Source organism: Erinaceus europaeus, chromosome 9 (assembly GCF_950295315.1).
Source record: "Erinaceus europaeus chromosome 9, mEriEur2.1, whole genome shotgun sequence".
In the NCBI taxonomy this organism is placed as follows: domain Eukaryota; kingdom Metazoa; phylum Chordata; class Mammalia; order Eulipotyphla; family Erinaceidae; genus Erinaceus; species Erinaceus europaeus.
In genome coordinates, this window is record NC_080170.1 from 20,411,933 (window position 1) to 20,437,342 (window position 25,410).

At 45.1% G+C, this 25,410-nt stretch overlaps 1 protein-coding gene across 11 annotated transcripts in view; it reads left to right on the forward strand.

Annotated features, from left to right (window-relative positions):
* The window catches only part of TFDP2 (transcription factor Dp-2), a 133,221-nt gene that overhangs the window by 74,322 nt on the left and 33,489 nt on the right, over nt 1-25,410 (forward strand). For all 11 annotated transcript variants that reach the window (XM_016191234.2, XM_016191235.2, XM_060197465.1 and 8 more), the window contains one exon: nt 15,726-15,829. In XM_016191234.2, the coding sequence (XP_016046720.1) occupies nt 15,726-15,829 (104 nt within the window). The remainder of the gene's footprint in view (nt 1-15,725; nt 15,830-25,410) is intronic.

The window sequence follows — 25,410 nt, forward strand, 5'->3', positions numbered from 1 at the left end:
TCCTTTTCACTGAGAGTCTAAAATTCATCTGTATACATTTACTTTTCGTAAGCAACAGCAATCTTTTATTTATTTATTTATTTTTTCGGAGTACTGCTCAGCTCTGGCTTATGGTGGTGGCACTGGGGATTGAACCTGGGACTTTGGAGCCTCAGATATGAGAGTCTCCTTGCATTACATTAGGCATTACCCCCCCCCCCCCGCAACAGCAATCTGTAACTTTTTTTTTATTTTCCCCTTTTTTGTTGCCCTTGTTTTTTTTTTTATTGTTGTTGTAGTTATTGTTGTTATTGATGTTGTCATATGTTAGATAGGACAGAGAGATATGGAGAAAGGAGGGGAAGACAGAGGGGGAGAGAAAGACAGACACCTGCAGACCTGCTTTACCGCCTGTGAAGCGACTCCCCTGCAGGTGGGGAGCCAGGGGCTCGAACTGGGATCCTTACGGAGGTCCTTGGACTTTTCGCCACCTGTGCTTTACCCGCTGCGCTACCACCTGACTCCCCCCTAGCAGTTTCTATATGAATGTGGGGCTCTTGCCTCCAAAGCTGAGACTGCCAGCCGTGGGCTTTGTTGGGGGGGGCACTTTTCTCAGCTGTGGTAGAAATTATGGCAACAGGCTAGACAGTCTAACGTCTGAAGAGACACTGAGCTCTTCCTGCATGTCAGGTAAACCCAGGAGAACTTATTATAGAGCTTGCAAAAACGTTTTAATGTTTCTAATTGAGAGAGAGGGAAATAACACCAGCCAGAGTTCCACTCTACCACTTTATCCCCTAATGGCAGCCTCAGGGCCTCAGGCATATGCAAGCCAGCACTTCACTGCTGAGCCAACTCCCAGGCCCTTGCAGAATTTTTCCCTCTCCTGTGGAACTAGCTGAAGCTGTAGGTCTCAGGCTGCTTTTTTTATTCAGAGAGAAATGGAGGGAGAGATACCATAGCACTGCAGTGTCCTCTGTGCCCTAGCACCTCCCATGTGATGACGGGGCTCAAACCTGGGCCATGTGCACAGCAAGTCAGGTGCCTCTCTGGTCCAGCAGAATTGTTCTCTTGGACAGACCAGATACAATAATGATTATGCAGAAAAGATTTTCATGCCTCAGGCATCCAAGATCTCAACTCCAACCTCCAGAATTACTATAAGCCAGAGCTGAGCAGTGCTGTGGTGTAAAAAAGAGAAAAAAGGGAGTCGGGTGGTAGCACAGCGGGTTATGTGCACGTGGCTCGAAGCACAAGGACCGGCGTAAGCAGTGAAGCAGGTCTGCAGGTGTCTCTCTTTCTCTCCCCCTGTCGCCCCCTCCTCTCTCCATTTCTCTCTGTCCTATCCAACAACAACAACAATAATAATTACAACAACAATAATTTTAAAAAGAGAGAGAACAAAGAAACCTGTTTTTTAAATTTCATTGTCACTGCTCTAGGCTTTTGCAGATCAAATGAAGGAGACAGGGAGAGAGGGGAAGACACCACAGCACCAAAGGGCAGTGAGAGCCAGAATTGAACGTGGGGTGCGCAAATGACCAAACAACACCTTCCCAGATGAGCTATCCTACCTGCACAATCTTGAATGAATCTTTTTTTCCTACTTTTTTTTTTCAATTGGATAGGACAGAGAGCAATTAATAAGGGAGGGGAGATAGATAGCCAGACCTGCAGACCTGCTTCACCACTTGTCAAGTGTCCCCCTTGCAGGTAGGGAGCAGGGGGACTTGAACCTGATTCCTTATGCATGGTAACATAGGTGCTTTACCAGGTGTGCCACCACCCAGTCCCCTTTTTCTTTCTTTTTAATATTATACTTTTTGGATAGAGACAGAAATTGAGGGGGAAGGGGGAGATAGAAAGGGGAAGAAGAGAGACACCTGCAGCACTGCTTCACGACTTATGAAGCTTTCCCCCTGCAGGTGGGGACCCAAGGGCCTGAACCCTGGTCCTTCGGTCCGGCAACGTGTGCACTCAACCAGGTGCGCCACCACCCAGCAGCCCCACTCAGAATGATTTTCAATCGAGCACCCTTGGGTGTTTTCTGACCCTTGTGGTTGCACCCAGCTGCCTTGATCTCCCCAGCCAATGCCTGAATGTTGGCCCAAGATAAAGCTGCCGCCTCCTGCTCCTTCTGTCCTGGGGTCATCTGCTGGGATGCCGGTGCTAAGAGCGGCAAGTAGACCGCCTACATAGATTGCCTTGAAGAGATACACCTTGAAGGAGAGGCTGAAGAAACTAGGACACTCCAGCCCTCTTGCTCTTTAGAACAAAAACAGAGAGAGTCTATGGTAGTGGCCACTTCTGTGGCATTTCTTCTTGAATTCCAACAAAGGGGGAAAAGGAAGCCTGAAGGTGTCCCTCCCAGGCCCCCCGATAATATCCTCAGACTCCTCTTGTTGGTTGGAAATGTGTCTTCCTGCCCAGTTGGTTTTTAGGCCACTGGTGGAGCCCCGGAACGTGTGTGACACAGAGTAGGGAGAGGCACCACCTGCTCTCAGAGCACGCACCCCAGGCATGGCGAGGAGGAGTGGAAGAACCAGTTATCTGTGGGCATGTGGCAGACTCCATTATTAATCAGAAGACGGTGTCCCAAAATAGAAATTCTAATTAAACAGGTGGAGGTGAATGTAAGAAATGTTGAAAACAAAGTGACCTGGGAAATGGCACAGAGGATAAAGCACTGGACTTGGCAAGCGTGGGGTCCCGGGTTTATTCCCTGGCATCACATGAACTCGAGTGATGCTGTGGTTCCCCTTCCACACTCCCCCATAAGGGAACACACACACACACACACACACACACACACACACACACCTTTAAAGAAAACAACGAATCATTGAAAGGTTGAAGGCCCTGCTAAAAAAGCCTAGTGAGATTTGATTTCTTTTAGTTTCAAAGTCTGGTGATTAAAATAAAGGCAGAATGTTCCAGATAACAGAGTTTGAGTCGAGGAGATTGCTTTATTATTATTATTTTTTAATATTTATTTTCCTTTTTGTTGCCCTTGTTTTATTGTTGCAGTTATTATTGTTGTTCTTGATGTCATCGTTGTTGGGTAGGACAGAGAGAAATGGAGAGAGGAGGGGAAGACAGAGAGGGGCACAGAAAGAGAGACACCTGCAGACCTGCTTCACTGCTTGTGAAGCGACTCTCCTGCAGGTGGGGAGCTGGGGGCTCGAACTGGGATTCTTACTCTGGTCCTTGTGCTTTGTGCCACGTGCGCTTAACCCGCTGCGCTACCGCCCGACTCCCAGGAGATTGCTTTTTTTGTTTTGTTTTTTTGTTCCCCCATGGTTATCACTGGGGCTCAGTACTATGAATCCACTGCTCCTGAAGGCCATTTTATTTTCCTGTTGTTGTTACTGTTATTATTGCTGCAGCTGTTGTTGTTAGATAAGACAGAGGAATTGAGAGAGGAGGGAAAGAAAGACACCTGCAGACCTGCTTCACAGCTTGTGAAGTGACCCCTCCTGCGGGTGGGGAGCCATGGGCTCAAACAGGAATCCTTGCTCAGATCCTCGTGCTTTGCACTATATGCACTTAACTCTGTGCGCTACCACCCAGCTCCCACTTTTTTTTTTTTTAATGAAGAAGCACTGTTTAACAACCCTAGCATTTGAGAAGATGAGGGGAGGGTTTTTTGGATTGTTTTGGGTTTTTGTTTTGTTTTTTCTCCCTTCAAATGGAAAACTCTAGGGCACTTTGGGTCTGAATACCAGAAGAAGAAGGAGCTAGCTAATCCTTTTAAAAGGTGTTCTAGTAAAGAATGCTTATCCAAGCTAGGCCAACAAATTTAATCCTCTAGGGTAGGAAGTAGGGGAGATTTCAACACCCTTTTCAGGCTGTACCTAAGGGGGAGTGGGAGGGAGGGAGTCCTGTTAAGGCATTTGAGAAACATCTGGCAAGGTGCGCCAGTTAGGGGAATGCTGAAACAAATACCGAAATCATTCCTGCAAAAATATTCAAGCTTTTGGGTAGGATATATTATGTAGGACTATGAGAATGAGATCTGTTGGGCATTACGCCAGCTCCCCCCTGCTCCATGCTGTATTGCTTGATGCCATGGTCTATTTACATAATCATTGTTTTGCCTGAGACCCGCCCTACCTGCAGGGTATTAGTTTAATCCCACTGGTTAGAACCCTCGCAACAGCTGCTATGGAAGCTTTCTACTTTCACGCTCTTTTCTTTTCCACTCCACTCCCTCTCCTAGCCTTTTCCTTTTTCTGATTTGCCACTTCCGGTTAAAGATAGATATAAAGGCGTTGTCTCTGATCAATAAAGGCATTGCATTGTGGTCCACTCAGCCACGAGTTCCTGGTCTCTTCTCTCTGAGGCGATGCTAGCCTGGCAGAGATCTGTCTGTTCTCACCTACAGAATGCTTGATTACCTTTCTGGAGTCTAATCTAGAAGACCGATTGGTTTGTTTGCTTGCTTGCTTGCTTGCTTGTTTTGCCAGACACTTCACAGCTCAGGCTTACAGTGGTGCCAGGGGATTGAACCTGCGATTTTGAAACCTCAGGCATGCAAGTCTTTTGCATAACCATGATGCTATCACCCCTACCCTCGAGGAACCTTTAGCCATTATACTTGGAAGAGATATTTATGAACATTTGTCTACTGTTTCTCACCCATCCCATTTATAGTGATGTGGTCACTCAAACTAAAAAGCTGGTTAATGAACGGTGGTGTCCTTTGACTTGGAAATACCAGGAAGTTTGGTGAACTCGATAAAGTACAAATGCAACAAAATGGAATACAACAGTGATAATTTTTTAAGAGTTTTTTTTATTTTATTTATAAAAAGGAAACACTGACAAAACCATAGGATAAGAGGGATACAACTCCACACAATTCCCACCACCAGAGCTCTGTAGCCTATCCCCTCCCCTGATAGCTTTCCTATTCTTTAAACCTCTGGGACTGTGGACCCAAGGTCACTGTGGGATGCAGAAGGTGGAAGGTCTGGCTTCTGTAATTGCTTCCCTGCTGAAGTGATAATTTATAATGTGCAATTAGGTAAGGCACATCGTAGCTGGACTGGTAGCTGACTGTAAATAGAATGAAAACTTCGAGGCTGGGTGGTGGTGTACCCAGTTAAGCGCACATAGTACTAAGTGTGAGGACCCACTCCATGATCCTGGTTCGAGCCCGTTCCCAACCTCAGGGAGGTTGCTTCACAGGCGGCGAAGCAATTCTATAGGTGTCCATCTTTCTCTCTCCCTCTCTATCCCCTCCTCAGTTTCTCTGTGTCCTAGCCAATAAAAATGAAGGGAAAAAAAAAAGGCTACCAGGCGTAATGGATTTGTAGTGCCAGCACTGGGCCCCAGTGCTAACCCCGGAGGAAAAAATAAAAAATAAGGGTCAAAGGACACTTAAACATGAAAATGGAGGGAGTCACAATAGCTCCAAGATTTTATTCATTTACTTTGACCCCCTGATCCTGAGGGGGCCAACTGTGCAGTTTTTTAGTTCTCTTTCAGGTCTGGTATTTTCCAAGTGGGATATGCTGTTCTTTCAATGAAGTCGTGAGTCATTAGCAAGTGTTCTTTTTGTGAGGACAGTGCTATTTATTGATGGGCTCTGAATTAATTTGCAATTTAAGATTAACTGACCTCCAAGCCATCCAGATTATTTCTCTCTGGTCCACTCTGTCTTCGGCAACTGACTGCTTTCCAGATGGCAGGCTGAAAATAGAAATACAGTTGTGAAATCTTTTCTTTTTGCAAAACACATCGGCCCATTCCAGAATCAGCCTGCGACTGGACTTCTCAGTGCTGTGTTCGAAAGGAATTGATAGGACCGTGCAGTGGATATTAACAAGTAGTTAAGAGGATAGTGTGATTAGAACAACAATGCTGGACACTTCCTTATGACTTTATTTATTCTCTAAAAAGAAAATAAATTGACCCTAGTGAGTGAAGGTAGCATTTTTTTAATATAAAAATTATTTTAAAAAATATTTTTGTTATCTTTATTTATTTATTGGATAGAGACAAATAGAAGTTGAGAGGGAGGGGAGAGATAGAGAGAGACAGAGAAACACCTGCAGTCCTGCTTTACCACTTGCAAAACTTTCCCCCTGCAGATGGGGACCAGGGGCTTGAACCCAGATCCTTGAGCACTGTAATGTGTATGCTCAATCAGGTGTGCCACTGCCCGGCCCCTAAAAAAAAGAAAGCTTTTTTATTTCAGAGTGCTGAGCTGGTGTAGCTCTACACATGGACTCAGAGACAGACTGAGCATCAAGTTCAAACCCCGTTCTCACCAGAAGCCAGTGAAGCAGGTCTGCATGTGTCTCTCTATCTCTCTCCCCCTCTCTCTCCCCCATCCCTCTCAATGTATCTCTGTCCTATCCAGTAAAAATGAAAAATAGCTTCCAGGAGCAGTGGATTTGTAATGCTGGCACCAAGCCCCAGATATAACCCTGGAGGGTAAATAAATAAATATATACATGGGGAGGGGAGACAGGCTATGGTGCGCCTGGTTGAGCACACACATTACAGTGCTCAAGGATCTGGGTTCGAACCCCTGATCCCCACCTGCAGGGGGGGAGGTTTTGTAAGTAGTGAAGCAGATCTGTGGTGTCTGTCTCTCTCCCTCTCTATCTCCTTCGTTCCCTCTTGATTTCTGGCTGTCTCTGTCCAATAAATAAATAAAGATGATAGGGAGTCAGACGGTAGTGCAGTGGGTTAAGTCAGGTAGCGCGAAGCGCAAGGGCTGGCTTAAGGATCCCGGTTTGAGCCCCCTGCTCCCCACCTACAGGGGAGTCACTTCACAGGCAGTGAAGCAAGTCTGCAGGTGTCTGTCTTTCTCTCCCCCTCTCTGTCTTCCCCTCCTCTCTCCATTTCTCTCTGTCCTTTCCAACAATAACGACATCAATAACTACAACAACAGAACAAGAGCAACAAAAGGGAATAAATAAATATTTTAAAATAGTAATAAATAAAGATGATAATAGAAAATATATATTAGTTTTGGATAGAGACAGAAAAACTGAGAGGGAAAATAGACACCTACAACTACTTTGCCACTCATGAAGCCTCCCCCCTGCAGGTGGGAGCCGGGGGCTTGTCCCAGGTTTTTGTGCAAGGTGATGTATGCATTCAGCCAATGACTCAGATCTTCACTTTTTGCATTTAAACATAATCACAGTCTTTGAAAGTTTGGCACAAAAGTCACAGCCACCACCCCATTGAAGAACGCTCCGGTGCCGTGGTCTCTTTCAGATCACTCCCTCTGTCTCAGGTGGCGGTGAAGCTGGTTAAGTGCTCACAGTACAGTGCGCAAGGACCCCCTCCCATCTCAATGTCTCTGTGTCCTGTCGAATAAAATGGAATAAATAACAGCCAGAAGCAGTGAGTATCTTTGTAGTGCTAGCACTGAGCCCCAACGATAACTCTGGAGGCAAAAAAAAAAAAAAAAAAAATGTAAACCAACAGTCTGGGGAGACATAATGGTTATGCAGAAGACTTTCATACCTGAGGCACTGAGGTCCCAGGTTCAATCCCCAGCACCACCATAAGCCAGAGCTGAGCAGTGCTCTGGTCTCTCTCTGTATCTCATGAAAATAAATAGATGGTTAAAAAGAAAAAAAATCAAGTCTAAGTAATTTTTTTCTTCCATTCTTTTACTGAGCAATGGTTTACAGTACAATCTCTTCTTTAAGACAAAAAACGTTATTTATAAAAACAAACAGAGGGAGTCGAGCAGTAGCTCAGAGGGTTAAGCGCACGTGGCACCAAACACAAGGACCGGCTTAAGGATCCCGGTTCGAGCCCCCGGCTTCCCACCTGCAGGGGAGTCGCTTCACAGATGGTCTGCATGTATCTATCTTTCTCTCCCCCTCTCTATCTTCCCCTCCTCTCTCCATTTCTCTCTGTCCTATCCAACAACGACAACATCAATAACTACAACAATAAAACAAGGGCAACAAATGGGAATAAGTAAATAAATATTTTTTAAAAACTTTTAAAAAAAAAAGAAAAAAAACAGGGAGTCGGGCTGTAGCGCAGCAGGTTAAGCACACGTGGTGCCAAGCACAAGGACTAGCAGAAGGATCCCGGTTCAAGTCCCCGGCTCCCCACCTGCAGGGGAGTAGCTTCACAGGTGGTGAAGCAGGTCTTCAAGTGTTTATCTTTCTCTCCCCCTCTCTGTCTTCCCCTCCTCTCTCCATTTCTCTCTAACCTATCCAACAACGACAACATCAATAACAACAACAATAATGACTACAACAATAAAACAACAAGGGCAACAAAAGGGAATAAATAAATATTTAAAAACAAAAAAAACTGGTATTGAACTGGGACCTTTGGTGCCTCAGGCATGAAAATCTGAAGCTTAAACCACTGTGCTGACCCCTCCATCCCAAGTAATTACTTTTAAGTCCTTGGACTTACTTCATAGTTCTTCGGCAGCAAGGGGCCACCCAGAAGCCAGTTCTGGGTGTTTGATGTAAACTGCACCACCAAGTTTTAAAACCTGTGGAAATTTGGTTCTCAAAATTCCTAGAATTCATGAAATGATTTTGCCAGTAGAGATGGAGGAAAGAGTGGCAGACGTGGGCCAAATCTGAGCGCAGGTACAGTTATTTTGGCTGAAAGTTGATTTTAATGTCTTCGCTAGCTAGAATTCTAATAGAAGTGTCTAGACACTGAAGACTTACTTCATTTATAACTCTCTGGGGGATCCAGCCACAGTTAATCACTTTCTATATGCCCAGTTACAATGAAACATTCAAATAATTGTAGTTAGTCTACACAATGCCAGTATAAGGTATTTTATCACAGTGGGAGGAAAAGTCTGAGGAAAACAAACTTTTTTTTTCTCCTTTCTTTCCTTCTGAATTAGCTTTTGGAAAAATCTTCATACAAACCTTTATCACCTCCTTCTAAGTTAGTAACATACTGTAGGGAACAATGTACCTATTTTGCTTTATTGCTGTGGTCTTGTCCACTCTCCCAATATTAAAAAAAAGAGGCGGGGGGGTCAGGCAGTAGTGCAGTGGTTAAGCGCACGTGGCACAAAGCTCTAAACCGGTTTAAGGATCCCGGTTTGAGCCCCTGGCTCCCCACCTGCAGGGGAGTCGCTTCACAGGCGGTGAAGCAGGTCTGCAGGTGTCTAGCTTTCTCTCCCCCTCTCTGTCTTCCCCTCCTCTCTCCATTTCTCTCTGTCCTATCCAACAACGATGACATCAATAACAACAACAATAACTACAACAATAAAACAAGGCCAACAAAAACGGAATAAATAAATATTTAAAAATAAAAAGTTTTATTTTAAAAAATAGTTACTTTTTCTTTTCTTTCTCTTCCTGCATCTTCCCCCTTGGAATGAGTTACTTTTTAAATTATAAAAGAAATGTCTGCATGTTCATACGATGCTTTTATCAGATAATAAGAAAATAAGAAAGGATGAATCCATAGTGTGATGGCTGTGTAGAAAGGCCTTCATGCCTGAGGCAACAGAGGTTCAGGTTTAAACCCTAGTCCCAGCAGAAGCCGGAATTTGGCATCTCCAGTGGGAAAGAAAGAAATTATATATATAATGGGGAGAGGATGGGGATAGAAAGCATAATGGTGATGCAATGAGACTCTTGTGCCTGAGGCTCCGAAGCCTCAGGTTCAATCTCTCACACCACCATAAGCCAGAAGTAAGCAATGCTCTGGTTTAAAAATAAAATAAAATAGTGTAAACCTTTCTCCATACTACACCCCAGAGCTAGCCTCTTATTAAATTTGACATTTATCAGGGGCCAGGCCTTGGTGCACCTGGTCGAGTGCACACATCACCATGTACAAGGGCCGGGGTTTGAGCCCCTGCACCCCACTAGCAAGGGGTACATTTCACAAGTGATGAAGCAGGTCTGCAGGTGTCTGTCTTTCTCTCTTTCTGTCTCCCCTCCCCTCTCAGTTTCTCGCTGTCCTGTCAAATAAAAATAGAAAGAGAGAGAGAGAAATGGCCACTGGGAGCAGTGGATTTATACTCAGTGATAATACTGGTGGGGGAAAAAAAAACTATGATAAAATAAAAATAAATTTGACATTTATTTTACTAGACTTGCAATACGTATATTAATTTCCTCACCCCAAATTATTAATATGTACTTATTCTAATACTGTCACGGACTTTTATTGCCGGCAACCTTCTCTTAGCTGGTCTCTGCATTTGCTTTTCCAGATAACCTTTCAGATCACTCTGTGAGGGCCAAGAAGCTAACATGGCAACACTTGTAGGTGAATATTCCTAGATTCAGTCCCTGCCACCAGCAAAAGCCAGAACAAACTAGTGCTCTGGTTGAAGAGGGAAAACTCAGCTTGCCATTTATGTGGGATTCCTCTGAATTCTGCATGAGAGATCAAGGGGAAGAGGGTGATAGAGGAGGAGAAAGACAGAGAGACACCTACAGCCCTGCTTCACCACTTGCAAACCTTTCCCCCTGCAGGTGGGGACCAGGGGGCTTGAGCCTGGGTCCTTGCACACTGTAATATGTGCACTCAGCCAGGTGTGCCACCACCCGGCTCCCCAGAGTTTTATATTCTTAACTTTTTTCTCCCCTTCGTGTTGAGTTCAGAATCAGTGCTCATCTGTTTCCTGTTTTTATTTTACTAGTTTATTTGGTTTTTTCCAGAATACACCTCAACTCTGACTTGCAGTGTGGCTGAGGACTGAACCTGGGATCCCAGGTGCCCCAGGCGTCATAGTCGGCATAAACCTCTGAGCTGTTTCCTTGGCCCTCCACCCAAATCTTAATGTTCTGAGAACCTGGGCTCAAGCCCTCTGGTGCCACGTGGAAGCACCATGCAGGGCATCATGGGAAATTCCATGCTATGGTGTCTCTCTTCCTCTCTGCCTAGAATTTAAGAGGAGGAGGGGAATCCACCAAGAGCAGTGGAATCCCAGAGATGCGAGGACCTGATGGGCTGGAAATTAAATAAATAAATAAATAAATATTTTTGATAGAGAGTAGACGTTACCTCAGGGGAGTCAGGCAGTAGCGCAGCAGGTGAAGCACACATGGCGCAAAGTGCAAGGACCGGTGTTAGGATCCTTGTTTGAGGCCCCCCACCTGCAAGGGAGTCGCTTCATAGGTGGTGAAGCAGGTCTGCAGGTGTCTATCTTTCTCTCCCCCGTCTCTGTCTTCCCCTTCTCTCTCCATTTTTCTCTGTCCTATCCAACAACAACGATGACATCAATAACAACAATAAAACAACAAGGGCAACAGAAGTATTAATAGATATTAAAAAAAAAAGAAGTTACCTCGGTAAAGAGAGACCTTCCAGCAGAAGGAAAGGTGTAGGCCAAAGCCAAGGCATTTGAACTGAGGAGACCTTTCTGGAACTACAGAAGATTTCATCTGATTGGGTGGAGTAGATGACACTTAGGCATAGAGATGGGGGTGGAATTGTCAGTACTGAGTCTGAGAAGCATTGGGGAAGTGTTGTGGTCTTTGTCAGCCAAAACTAGGAAGGAGTGTGCTTTCAGATCGTTGTGCCAGTGCAAATACGGCTTTGTTACAGGTGGGCGGAGGGGCCGGGGAAGCTGTTGGAGGGTATTCGGTTACAGCCATGATGGCCAGTCCACTGGGGTGGACCATCTGGAGAACTCCTGACAGTGTCATCCCAGGCGCACTCGAGGCCGATTGTGTCAGCAGCCCCCGGGGTAGGACATGGTCCCAGTTCTTCCCAGGCTGTTTCATTGCAGATCCTGGTCAAGCAGACACAGCCAGGGCTGTGAACCACAGAGCTCCAGGGTAACTGTACTCATACCCGCTTTGAGAAAGTTCCAAATCAAGCAGGTGCCAGGTGCCTGCAGAGTTGCCAGGGGGAGGTAATAAGAACAGGGTGTGATGGTTAGTGGACCGAGGAGCGGGTGACTCACTTCTGGCTTGGGTCCTGAGGTACACACAGTGATCATATGCCAAAGCTCAAGTGGACCCTAAGATTGAGAATGGCCAGGAAGAGCAGATCCGCAGATTTATTTGTATAACAAATGTATACCTATTGAGCCACCTCACTGCTGTTGTCTTTTGAAGTTTGTTTGTTTGTTATGTCATGACTAAGGAGATGACTCAGCAGTAGTGCACAGGACTCACATGCATTAGGCCCCAGGTTCAGTCCTCAGCACCATTTACCTCAGAGCAACATGGTGGTCTGATGTTTCTCTCTCCTCCTCCCCCCTCCTCTCTGTCTGTCTGTCTATCTGTCTGTCTGTCTCTCTCCCTCTCCCTCTCCCTCTCCCTCTCCCTCTCCCTCTCCCTCACACACTAAATTAAAAACCTGCAAAGTTTTTTTTTTTCTTCCCTCCAGGGTTATTGCTGGGCTCGGTGCCTGCACCATGAATCCACCGCTCCTGGAGGCCATTTTTTTCTCCCTTTTGTTGCCCTTGTTGTTGTAGCCTCGTTGCCCAACCCCCAAACCTTCAAAGTTTTAAAGCAATAAAAAAAATGAGGGGGTCGGGTGGTAGCACAGCGGGTTAAGCGCAGGTGGCGCAAAGCGCAAGGACCAGTGTAAGGATCCCAGTTCGAGCCCCCAGCTCCCCTCCTGCAGGGGAGTCGCTTCACAGGCTGTGAAGCAGGTCTGCATGTGTCTATCTTACTCTCCCCCTCTCTGTCTTCCCCTCCTCCCTACATTTCTCTCTGTCCTATCCAATAATGAACGACATCAACAACAACAATAATAACCACAACCAGGCTTCAACAACAAGGGCAACAAAAGCGGAAAAAAATGGCCTCCAGGAGCAGTGGATTCATGGTGCAGGCACTGAGCCCCAGAGATTACCCTGGAGGCAAAAAAAAAAAGGGAATCTGATTTTGAACTGTTCAACTTGGTGAGGGATTTATTTATAGTTAACTGGTGGAACACATGCTTTGCATGTATGAGGTTCTGAGTTTGCTCCCAGAACCAAAAAAAATAATATGTGGGACTCAAGGGGGAAAAAAATAATCAAACAGGAAGCAGTTCCGGGGCCAGGGGGATGAAAGACCCAGGAAACAGGAAGTGACTGACAAGTGAGATCCTGAGGAGACAGCACAGAGCAGACAGGAGAGGAGTCATTTATATGTGGACTTCCTCTCAGAATGAAAGAAATAAAGACACTTGATGGCCCAGGGAAGTCCCCAGCCTGATGGTCTGACCTCCTGCCTGCAGGAGGGGTTATGGGATGGGGACAGGCTCTGCAGGAGCTGAAGGGGGCGCATTCCAAGAAGGAGGTGTCCTCCTTCCCCAGTGCTGGCTTTCCCCAATGTCCATGTCAACCCTTTAGACTGCACCATCATCTTCATATGCATGTATGTATTTATGAGGGAGGGAGAGAGTAGGAAAGAGAACCAGAGCTTCACTCTGGCATATGCAATGCAATGCCTGGGATTAAAGTTGGCACCTCATGTTTGAGAGTCCGATGCTTAGTCCACTGCACTACCTCCTAGGCCACACCATTGTCTAAGAGAAGCTTTGGTGAACTCCAGTTTGTTGGGGAGTTAAGGAGTTGGTGTGATTTTTGGTCAGTTCTCTGTTTTTGGAGATAAACACTTCTCAGTCATACTTTGAGATTGAAAATATTGAAATCATGGGGCTGGGCAATGGTACACCTGACTGAGCACACACATTACAGTGTGCAAGGACATGGGTTCAAGCCCCCAGTTTCACCTATGGGGGGGGAGTGGAACTTCATGCACAGTGAAGCTGAGCTGCTGCTGTCCTCTCCCTGTCTCCCCCTTCCCTCTCAATTTCTCTATTTATCCAAAATAAACAGTCTTTAAAAATTGAAATTACATGGTCCAGGAGGTGGCGCAGTGGATAAAGCGTTGGACTCTCAAGCTTGAGGTCCTGAGTTCAGTCCCCAGCAGCACATGTACCAGAGTGATGTCTGGTTCTCTCTCTCCTCCAATCTTTCTGATGAATAAATAAATAAAATATGCAAAAAATTGAAATTACAGTTTTCAACATCACTAAGTAGCATATTTTCTTTTTAATTATTTTAAAAATATTTATTTATTCCCTTTTGTTGCCCTTGCTGATTTATTGTTGTAGTTATTGATGTCGTCATTGTTAGGACAGAGAGAAATGGGGAGAGGAGGGAAGACAGAGAGGGGAGAGAAGGACCTGCTTCACCACTTGTGAAGCGACTCCCCTGCAGGTGGGGAGCCGGGGGCTTTAACCGGGATCCTTACGCTAGTCCTTGCACTTTGCACCACCTGTGCTTAACCCGCTGCAGTACCACCCGACTCCCCTTGTTAATTATTTTTTAAAATATTTTATTTATTTACTAATGTGAAAGGCAGAAGGAGAGAGATAAAGAACCAGGCATCACTCTAGTACATGTTCTGCCAGGGACTGAACTCAGGACCTCACGCTTGAGAGTCCAATGCTTTATCCACTGTGCCACCTCCTGGATCACCATCATTTCTTTTCTTGGTTACAAGAACACCTCAAAAAAACTCAACTCAATATCTTGAAAGCACACTGACTTTTGAAAATAAGTAGTTTGTATTGTATACGAAAGTGATGGTATTCATTTGACTTTGTGCTGTTTCTTTTTTTTTTTTAATATTTTATTTATTTATTGAAACATAGGAGGAGAAACATAGGAGGAGAGAGAAAGAGCCAGACATCACTCTGGTAACATGTGCTGCTGGGGACTGAACTCAGGATCTCATGCTTGAGAGTCCGATGCTTTATCCACTGCGCCACCTCCCGGGCCACTGTGCTGTGTTTCATTCATCTTTGTTCTCTGGTGTCTAGTAAAGATGTACGTGGATGCCTGTCTCTGAGATGAACCAGGACTTGTGTCATAGTCTCTTCCTGTCTATAGTCGGTTGGAAGTCAGTAATTAGTGTCAAATATGCTGAAGGATTTATTATATAGATTTCTTCCTTATAGGACTCAGCTGTATTCACTATAGCAAAGCAGTCATGAGATGGATTTTTCAGTAAGACTTCTAAGTTTATTGCTCTTTTTTTTTTTATTGTTGTTGTAGTTGTTATTGATGCCGTCGTTGTTGGATAGGACAGAGAGAAATGGAGAGAGGAGGGGAAGACAGAAAAGGGGAGAGAAAGATAGACACCTGCAGACCTGCTTTACCACCTGTGAAGTGACTCTCCTGCAGGTGGGGAGCCGGGGCTTACACTGGTCCTTGCGCTTTGTGCCACATGCGCTTAACCCGCTGCGCTACCACCCAACTCCCTAAGACTTCTAGTTTATAATTTATGTCTTAAGATAATTTATAAATTAAGGTCCAACAAAATAGCTCACTTGGTTAGTGCACTACATTGTCATATGGTGTGGTCCAGGTTAGAGCCTGGCGCTCAACACATTTAAGGAAGCTTTGGTGCTGTGGTCAGTCTCTCTCCCTCTCTCTCTCTGCCTATAAATAAATAAGAAAGTAAAAAAATAAAAGCAAGCTAGAGGGTTTTTTGTTTGTTTGTTTGTTTTTTACCAGAGCACTGTTCAGCTCTGGCTTATGGTTGTGCAGGGGCTTGAACCTGAGACTTTAGAGCCTCAGGCATGAGAGTCTGTTTATATAACCATTATGCTATCTACCTCCATCAAGGCTGGAGTTATAACATGAGTGTTTAGGTAGACAGAAGATGGGCTTAAGGGCCCCCCCAAGGTCCCAGGTTCAGTCCCCCGTACTACTATATGCCAGATCTGAGCAGAGCACTGGTAAAATAATAATAATAATAATTACTTGTTATCTTGATATTGCAGAATATTAACCTAAAGTTTTTATATGATTTCAGGTAACATTTCATTTGTTGCATTTCCAGTCTCCAGCACCAATTCACCAACAAAGATTTTACCAAAAACCTTAGGACCAATCAATGTGAATGTTGGACCCCAAATGGTAAGGAAATTATTGAATCTTATAATTTAAAACTTTATTTGGCTTAGTGAAACAATGTAGTTAAAGTGCTTGGTCAGGGGTCGGGCGGTAATGCAGTGGGTTAAGCACACATGACGCAAAGCACAAAGACCAGCGTAAGGATCCTGGTTCAAACCCCCGGCTCCCCACCTGCAGGGAAGTCGCTTCACAGGCGGTGAAGCAGGTCTGCAGGTGTCTTTCTTTCTCTACTCTCTGTCTTCCTTCCTCTCTCCATTTCTCTCTGTCCTTTCCAACAACGAACAACATCAACAATAATAACCACAACGAGGCTACAACAACAAGGGCAACAAAAGGGGGGAAAAGTGCTTGGTCAACTATTCCAAATATTTTCTTCATCACTAATTTTTTTTTAAATCTGAACATAACTGTTCTAAGAAAAAGAAAGGCATTGAATTCTTTAGTGACTTTTACATATTTGAATTTTTGGGTTCTCGGTGTGTATGTATGATTAAATGGACTTGAAATCTATTACGTTTTCTTCTTCTTTCTTCATGTAAAACCATCTTTACTGCCTTATATCCGCTCAGATAAAGTGACTATGACTCAGCAGCTAGTCTTTATCTGGAGCTACTTTGAAACTCACACTAAGGCCATTTGGGGAAAACAATACATCATTTCACTTTACCCTTTAGCAGTAGAAAAAGTGAGTGAAAATGTGGAATGTGATCTCTTTCTCTGAAGACTTTCATTAATCTAAATGAGTACTTGAAGTGTATAACCCCTTCAGAAAACCTTTTTATAGTTAAATATATATAAGAGAGAGAGGTGCAGAAAGAAAGGCCAGTGGACTGTTCAGCTCTGGTTTTGGTTGCTGCTGGGAACTAAACCTGGGACCACACGCATGCAAATCTTTTGTATAACCTTTATTCTAGGGTGGTAGCACAGAGGGTTAAGCGCACATGTGTTGTTAAAATTTCGGAGGTTCTTGCCGGGCGGGTTGGCTTCACGGTGGGTAACAGAGACGCAGAGACAATGGCTGGGCAGAGAAGCTATATTTCTTTATTCAGGGACAACGATTCAGAAACTAAGACAAACTAATCACCAAACAGAACTCTGCTGTCTCTTTGCGGCGGCGCAAGCACTCTCTTACTCTGAAACTCTGGAACTCAGGAACTCTCTTACTCTGCAACTCTCCAACTCTGGAACTCTAGAACTCAGGAACCCTCTCCCGGGGTTCCTTGGGGCGGGGCCAAGCGCCCGCGAAATTAGCTGGACTGATCCAATTCTCTTGGCAGGGGAGAACTAGAACCCAATGTAAAGCATATAACAATTCCCCCTTTTCTTTGCGGTGGCTCAAGCACTCTCTCTTACTCTGGAACTCAGGAACCCCCCAACTGTGGAACTCTCTAACTCTCCCTCCGCAACTCTGGAACTCTTCAACTCTGTCACTCTGGAACTCTGGCGGGGTTCCTTGGGGCGGGGCCAAGCGGGCCTGCAAAATTAGCAGGCCTGATCTAATTCTCTTGGCGGGGGAGAACTAGAACCCAATGTAAAGCATACAACACACATGGTGCAAAGCGCAAGGACTAATGTAAGGAAGGACCCAGGTTCGAGCCCCCGGCTCCCCACCTGCAGGGGAGTCACTTCACAGGTGGTGAAGCAGGTCTGCAGGTGTCTGTCTTTCTCTCCCCCTCTCGGTCTTCCCCTCCTCTTCTCCATTTCTCTCTGTCCTATCCAGTGATGATATCAATAACAACAACAACAATAATAACTACAACAATAAAACAAGGGCAACCTTTATGCTGTCCCCTCTGCCCAGAAAGCCTTTTTTTTTTTTTAACTTTTTTGGTATTATCTTTATTTATTGGATAGAGGCAGGCAGAAATTGAGAGGGAAAGGGGTGATAGAGAGGGAGACAGAGAAACACCTGCAGCCCTGCTTCACTACTCACAAAGCTTTTCCCCTGCAGGTGGGGACCGGGGCCTCAAACCTGGATCCTTGCACATTGTAACATAAGCTGTAACCAGGTGTGCCACCACCCGGCCCCCCAGAAAGCCTTTTTTATGAACAAAATTGTATACACCTACTCTAAAATTAGACCTGACATAAATGACCCCCACCAAGCATTAACAAACGCTGTCATCAACATCGCTTATGCTCATCAGTAGGGCACTAAGGATGATTTTTGCAGAGACTGGGAGACAGCTCACTGAGTAGAGCCCACAATGTTTACCACGTGTATGGTCCTGGGTTCAAGGCTCTGGCCGCCACACAAAAGGAGAAGCTTCATCAGTGGTGGAACAGTGTTGTAGTATCTTTCATCTTCTCTCTATATATATCTTTTTCCTCTCTTCCTCTCTGCTTTTCTTCAATTAGCTGGGGGGGGGAAAAGGCCAAGAGCGGCAGACATAGAGTCCCAGTGTAGGAAGCCCTGGTGAAATGAAAGGAAGGAATAAATAAATAAATTAATTAATTAATTCAGGGACAAAGGGATGGCTTTTGTCCACAATGCAGTCAAATGCTGTACCACAGCTATCCCCCCATTTTGGCCCATAATGTGCAGTACTGTGGACTGTGTTAAATCTAAAGTTGTTTAGCCAAAAATATATATGTTAACATATTTAATGGCTTCAGAAAGTCTCTTGTCTTCCTGCCTGCCTCCTTTCCTTACATTTTTCTTCTTTTTTTTCCTTTCTTTTTTTTAATCTTTTTTTAAAATGTTTTTATTTCATTTTATTTATTTATTTTAGATTTATTTATTCCCTTTTGTTGCCCTTGTTGTCTTGTTGTTGTTGTTGATGTCGTCGTTGTTGGATAGGACAGAGAAATGGAGAGAGGAGGGGAAGAAAGAGAGGAGGAAAGAAAGACACCTGCAGACCTGCTTCACCTCCTGTGAAGTGACTCCCCTACAGGTTGGGGAGCCAGGGGCTCAAACCCGGATTCTTAGGCCAGTCCTTGCGCTTCGCACCATGTGCGCTTAACCCACTGTACTACCGCCTGACTCCCTTTTTATCTTTTTATTTCTTTATTGAAGAATTAATGGTTTATAGCCAACAGTAAAATGCAGTAAGTTTGTACATGAGTAACAGTTCTCAGTTTTCCACATTTCCATTCACCACCCCACTAGGTCCTCCCCTGCCATCATGCTCCAGGACCTGAACCTTCCTCCCCCATCCCAGAGTCTTTTACTTTGGTGCAATACACCATTATTTCTTTTTCTGAGAGACAGAAATAAAAAGGAAGGCAGCGAGAAAGAGAGACACCTGCAGCCCTGTATCACCACTTGTGAAGCTTCCCCCCTGCAGGTGGAGACCAGGAGCTTGAACCTAGGACGTTGTGCACTGTAATGTGTGCATGTAACCAGGTGCACCACCACCTGGACCCTTGAACTCAAAACCTTTCACATGGTGATGTGTGCATTCTGCTGGGTGTTCCACCAACCAGCCCTAGAAAGTCTTTACGATTTAAGACACTCCAGGCATATTTTTCCTGAGTAGTTGGAAGACTAACTTAATCACCTGCAGAATTCAAATTAAACATCATGCACAGTTTACTTAGGTATATGCCAGGCTAGCTTCGCGGGTGGGAGACAGATGACCAGGGTCTCTTGACTGAGCTGGGAACGCAGTTCAATCTTTATTGATGAGCGGGGATGCAGTTCAACAATCTAATCTCTTCCAATCTCTCTTCATTAGAAAGCCCTGTCTTTTATGTCTCCTGAGGCGGAAGTGTCAGGAAGAGGAAGTACGTAGGATAGGGGGTGGGGAGAAGGAAAATAGTTCGCGAGGATTAAACCAGTGAAAACAATGATTATGTAAATAGACCACAGCCTCAAGCAATGTAACAGAAGGGGTCTTAGAAGCAGAATTTAGAAGCAGACCAACATTTCCCCCTTTCTTTTTAACTAATGGCCATAGTATCAGGAGTGTAGGGTGAACAGAAACCTATATCATACAGGCATTTTCAAAAGAACTGGCAGAAGACATGGAGGAACAAGTAGGAGAGCAGCAAGAATCAGTGTGATGCCAAGGGGAGGCCTGAAGGGGCATTTCCTGCCTCAAAGGGCAGTGCCTAGCAGGCGAAAGGGTGTTTCCTGCCTCTGTGGGCGGCTCTTCCCTCTGGGGGCGTTTCATGCCTCAAAGGGGGTTTCCTGCCTCTGGGAACAGGGCTGCAGGCAAGGGGACATGGCCTATAGAGTCCCCAAAACTGCTGGCTGCAAAGTCCATGGACTGCTGCAGTCAGTCTTTGAGAAACCCAGCATTGTAAAGGGAAACTGCTGTAAAGTTGTGTAAAGTGTCCAAGAGGTGTACCAGTAAGTCCAATAGAAGTGTCAGTCCAAAGCAGATGACCATGGAAGAAATGCCAGGGGATGAAATGCTGCACATCTGTCTCGATGGGGAAGGTCAGCCACCAGAATTCCACTTTTCTGTAGAGAGTGAGCTTCGGAGTCTGTGAATCTGTTTCTTCAGGTCACATCGTTGGTTTCGGGGGGGAGAGGGCTGCTGTAGTCGTGCCATCTTGTGGGCAATGTCAGAGAACAGGGGTCCAAATGGATTTCCGGGGATTTCATTTGAGCAGATGCTTTTTCATGTGAAGACTTGACAGCTGTAATTCACTTACTTGTGAAGCAAAACTTGTAGCAGATTAGAAGTTTACTATAATTGATAACTCCATTATAATTGGAAGTCCTTTCTAGTATGATTTTAAGGTTGTTTAAACAGTTTAAACTCAGTAAAATGTAGAAAGGTAAACAGAAGAACCATGGTTAGGAGCCTCAGCCATGAGAATCATTAACATAACCATTGCTTTTTCTACCCCGCCCATACTCATACAGTTTTCAGGATTAAACGTTTCCAAGACATAGAAATCAAAAGAGAAAAAAAGCAATTTTTTGGACTGTTTCTGGACGTCTCTAGAAATCATGGCTGCGTCCAGCATTTTTTTTAAGGCAATGTCATACAAAAATTCAGTCATTCAAATCACTCTCCTGTGAAACGCAACTGAAAGCAGACAGCAAACGTAAGATATTCAGAGAGAACAATGAGGGGGGAATCGAGAGAAAAGCCATAGGCAGCTTTTGCTTCTTTCACCTTGAACCAGATTATCCAGATCTCATCATGTAGCATCATGAGTCCCCGGAGGGAGTCCCAGTCCAAAAAGCTCCTCAAAATTCCATTTAGGGGGAGTCGGGCTATAGTGCAGCGGGTTAAGCGCAGGTGGCGCAAAGCACAAGGACCGGCATAAGGTCCCGGTTCGAACCCCGGCTCCCCACCTGCAGGGGAGTCACTTCACAGGCGGTGAAGCAGGTCTGCAGGTGTCTATCTTTCTCTCCTCCTCTCTGTCTTCCCCTTCCTCCATTTCTCTCTGTCCTATCCAACAGCGATGACAACAATAATAATAATTAAAAAAAAACAAGGGCAACAAAAGGGAATAAATAAATAAAATAAAAAATATTTTTTAAAAAATTCCATTTAGGGTGCTTCTGACTGTTCCTGCAGGATTGCAGGCATCCATTTTTAAAAGCATCTTCCCATCGAAGAAAGAATCAAATCAGGAGGGTAGAACTAACCACGTGTCTCCATTCTTGAGGACGGCCAGGGTACTGGAGAATGCTCTTCAAGTTAGAGTAGTCCTTCTCCATGGGAAACATGCGAGAGGAAGTCCAGAAAGTCCCAGGGGAAATCTCTGTGCATCTTCCAAGCTCTACGATCACGGTCATAAGGAACCAAAGTGTGGCCTGGAGCAAAATGTAGTCCTTCTCCTCGGGAAACATGGGAGAGGGATTCCAGAAAGTCCAAGGAGAAATCTTTGTGCATTTCCCAAGCTCTATGATCCCGGTCATAAGGAACCTGGCTCTTCTCTCAGGTCAGCACATAATCATCAGACCTCTGTGCTGAGTGTCTCTCCTTGCGTTGTGCTAGGTCTTGATACACTCTCTGCCATAAAGGTTTCGCACTGGCATGGGGGGTGTGGTGGGGAGGAGGATTTGTGGAAGGCAGGAGGTGTGAACACATTGTCTTTTTTTAATCTTTATTTATTTATTTATTGGATAGAGACAGCCAGAAATCAAGAGGGAAGAGCGAGATAGAGAGGGAGAAAGACACCTTTATCCTGCCTCACCACTTGCAAAGCTTTCCCGCCTGCTGGTGGGGAGGGGGCCAGGGCACGAACCTGGGACCTTCCGCATTGTGACATGGGCGCTCAACCAGGTGTGCCACCACCCAGCCCCCACATTGTCTACTGTTCATATTTTCTCATGGGTATTCATGTTTTCTCTGAAGGCTTTATTATAAAGTCAGATTTTTCCTGGCATCGGTTAGTCTTTATTGTCTTTTTGCTGTTTTTTTGCTTTTCCTGTAGAATTAAACTTATTAAGACTTATCTCTGGCGGGGAGTGACAGCATAATAGTCAGGGCAGGGAAAGTAGCATAATGGTTATGCAAACAGACTCTCATTCCTGAGGCTGCAAAGTCCCCGGTTCAATCCCCCTGCAACCACCATTAACCAGAGCTGAGCAGTGCTCTGGTGTTTCTGTGTGTGTGTGTGTGTGTGTGTGTGTGTGTGTGTGTGTGTCTGTATCTCTCTCAAAATAAATAAAATATTTTTGTAAAAAAAAAGGCTTATCTCCTAAACATTTGTACATTGTAACATCTCCCTACTCCTAACCGCCAAACCCAAAAAATGGCTAGTTCTTAAATATTTAATAAATGAATAACGAACACTGTCTTACCATAGTAGTTAAGCCAGAACTACCTACCATAGTGGCTCAGCATAGGCCCCAGTATGTTTTGTTTGTTTGTTTGTTTGTTTATGGGGACCAGGTAATGGTGCACCTGGATGAGGAAACACGTTACAGTACGAAAGCATCAGTATTAACCCCCTTTCCCACCTGCAGGAGGAGCTTCACAATCGGTAAAGTAGTGCTGCAAGTGTTTCTCTGTCTCCTCCTTCCCTCTTGATTTCTCTGTCTCTATTCAAAATGAATAGATAAAATAAGGAAGAAAAGAAGAATGCAAAAGAAAAATGGGGCTGGAGATATGCCGTAATGTGTATGCAAAAGACTTTTATGCCTGAAGCACTACAAGTCCTATATTCAAACCCCCAGGACCACCAGAAGCCAGAGCTGAGCAGTGTCTATCTGTCTGTCTCTGTTTCTGTCTCTGTCTCTCTCTCAGTATAATAAAGAGAAAAAAATTTAATGAATTTGACTTTCAGAGAGCAGTGCGAGATAGTCTGTGCTTGTGCAAAAGACTATCCTGCCAGGGACCAGGTTAAGCGCCTATTGTATGAAGTGCAAGGACCCACTCAATGACCCGAATTCAAACCCCTGGCTCCCCGCCTACAGGGAGGACTCTTCACAAGTGGCAGAGTCGTCTTCAGGCACCTCCCTCCCTACCCTTCTCTCTCTTTATCTCTCTATCTATCTATCTCCCCCTCCTCTCTCAATTTCTCTCTGCCTTGTTCAGTATAATGGAAAACATGGCTGCCACGAGCAGTGAGCCCCAGCAATAACCTGGGAGGCAAAAGAAAAAAAGACTATCCTGCCTGGGTCTCCCAGGTTCCAGGTTTAGAGCTGAGCAGTGCTCTGGTTTAAAAAGAAAAGGAAAGGAAAAAGGACATAGAATTAAAATTGCCCCTTTTGTTTTGAAAAGTATCATTTAAATAAAAAGTTTAAGGGGAGTGGGCAGAAGTGCAGCGGGTTAAGCACACATGCCGTGAAGTGCAAGGACCTGCAGAAGGATCCCGGTTCCAGCTCCCCCCCACCTGCAGGGGAGTCTCTTCCCAGGTGGTGAAACAGGTCTGCAGGTGTCTATCTTTCTCTCCTCCTCTCTGTCTTCCCCTCCTTTCTCCATTTTTCTCTGTCCTATCCAACAACGACGACATCAATAACTACAACAATTTTTTAAAAGTTTTTTTAAAAAAAAAGTTTAAGCTGACTTTTAGTCTTTCTTTCTTCCTTCCTTTCTTTCTTTCTCTCTTTAGAGAAGGGGGGAGAGTGGTGGCGCACCCGGTAAAGCGCAAGGACCCACACAAAGACTGGGTGGGGCTCAAGCCCCTGGCTCCCCACCTGAAGCGGGGTGGGACACTTCCTAAGTGGTGAAGCAGATCTGCAGGTGTCTGTCTTTCTCTATACCTCTTTCTTTTTTTCCTTTTGCCTCCAGGGTTATCACTGGGACTTGGTGCTGGCACTGTGAATCCACTGCTCCTGGTGGCTTTTTTTCCATCTTATATCTTATAGGATAGGACAGAGAGAAATTGAGAGAAGAGGAGGAGATAGAAAGACACCTGTGGGGAGTCGTGCAGTAGCGCAGTGGGTTAAGCCACATGGCACAAAGCACAAAGACTGGCATAAGGATCCCGGTTTGAGCCCCCAGCTCCTCACCTGCAGGGGAGTCGCTTCACAGGTGGTGAAGCAGGTCTGCAGGTGTCTTATCTATCTCTCGCCCTCTCTGTCTCCCCTCCTCTCTCCATTTCTCTCTGTCCTATCCAACAACGACAACATCAACAACAATAATAACTACAACAACAATAAAAACAAGGGCAACAAAAAGGAAATAAATAAATATTAAAAAAAAAAAAAGAAAGACACCTGCAGACCTACTTCACCACTTATGAAGTGATTCCCTGTAGGTGGGGAGCCGGGGGCTCCAACCAGGATCTTTGTGGGAGTCCTTGTGCACCTAACCCGGTGCTCTACAGTCCCCACTCCCTGTCTCCCCTTCCCTCTCAATCTCTGTCCTACTGAATAAAATAGGAAAGGAAGGAAAAAGAGAAAGGAAGAAAAGAAGGAACTTGCCACCGAGAGCGATGGATTCTCAGTGCAGGCATGGAGTCTCTGCAATGAACCTAGAGGCAGAGAGAGATTCTAAGACCACAACACTGAAGCTTCCTTCCATGCAGAGGAGGCCAGGCTTGAACCTGGGTCCAGCAAAGCATCACACTATCCAAATGAGCTATTTCGCCAGTCCTGAGCTGTCAGTGAAAAACTACAGATATTCCGGTTGCAGAGACAGCTTAGTGGTTACTCAGAAGGCTTTCATGCCTGAGGCTCTGGGGTCTGTGATTCCAGGTTCAATCCCCAGCACACCATAGAGTTGAGCAGAGTTGAGCAGTGTGGTCTTTTTGTTGGAATCTGGTCTTTTTGTCAGAATCTGCACCTCTCACTAAAATAAAATAAATAAAAATATCACACCAAAGTAAAAGACTCTGGGGTGGGGGTGGGTGGGTGGGGAGAATACAGGTCCAAAAAGGATGACAGAGGACCTAGTGGGGGTTGTATTGTTATATGGGAAACTGGCGAATGTTATGCATGTACAAACTATTGTATTTACTGTTGAATGTAAAACATTAATTCCCCAAGAAAGAAATAAAAAAAATATTTTAAAAAAATAAACGCTACATGTAGTTTTACTACATAAAGGTAATTTTGCTCAGGGCCAGGTGGCAGCAAACCACCACCATGGTCGAGTGTACATGTTACAGTGCACAAGGACCTGGGTTCAAGTCCCCAGGCTCCACCTGCAGAGGGAAAATTTCACAAGTGGTGAGGCAGGGCTGTAGTTGTCTCTCTGTCTTTCTCCCTATCTCCCATTCCTCTCAAT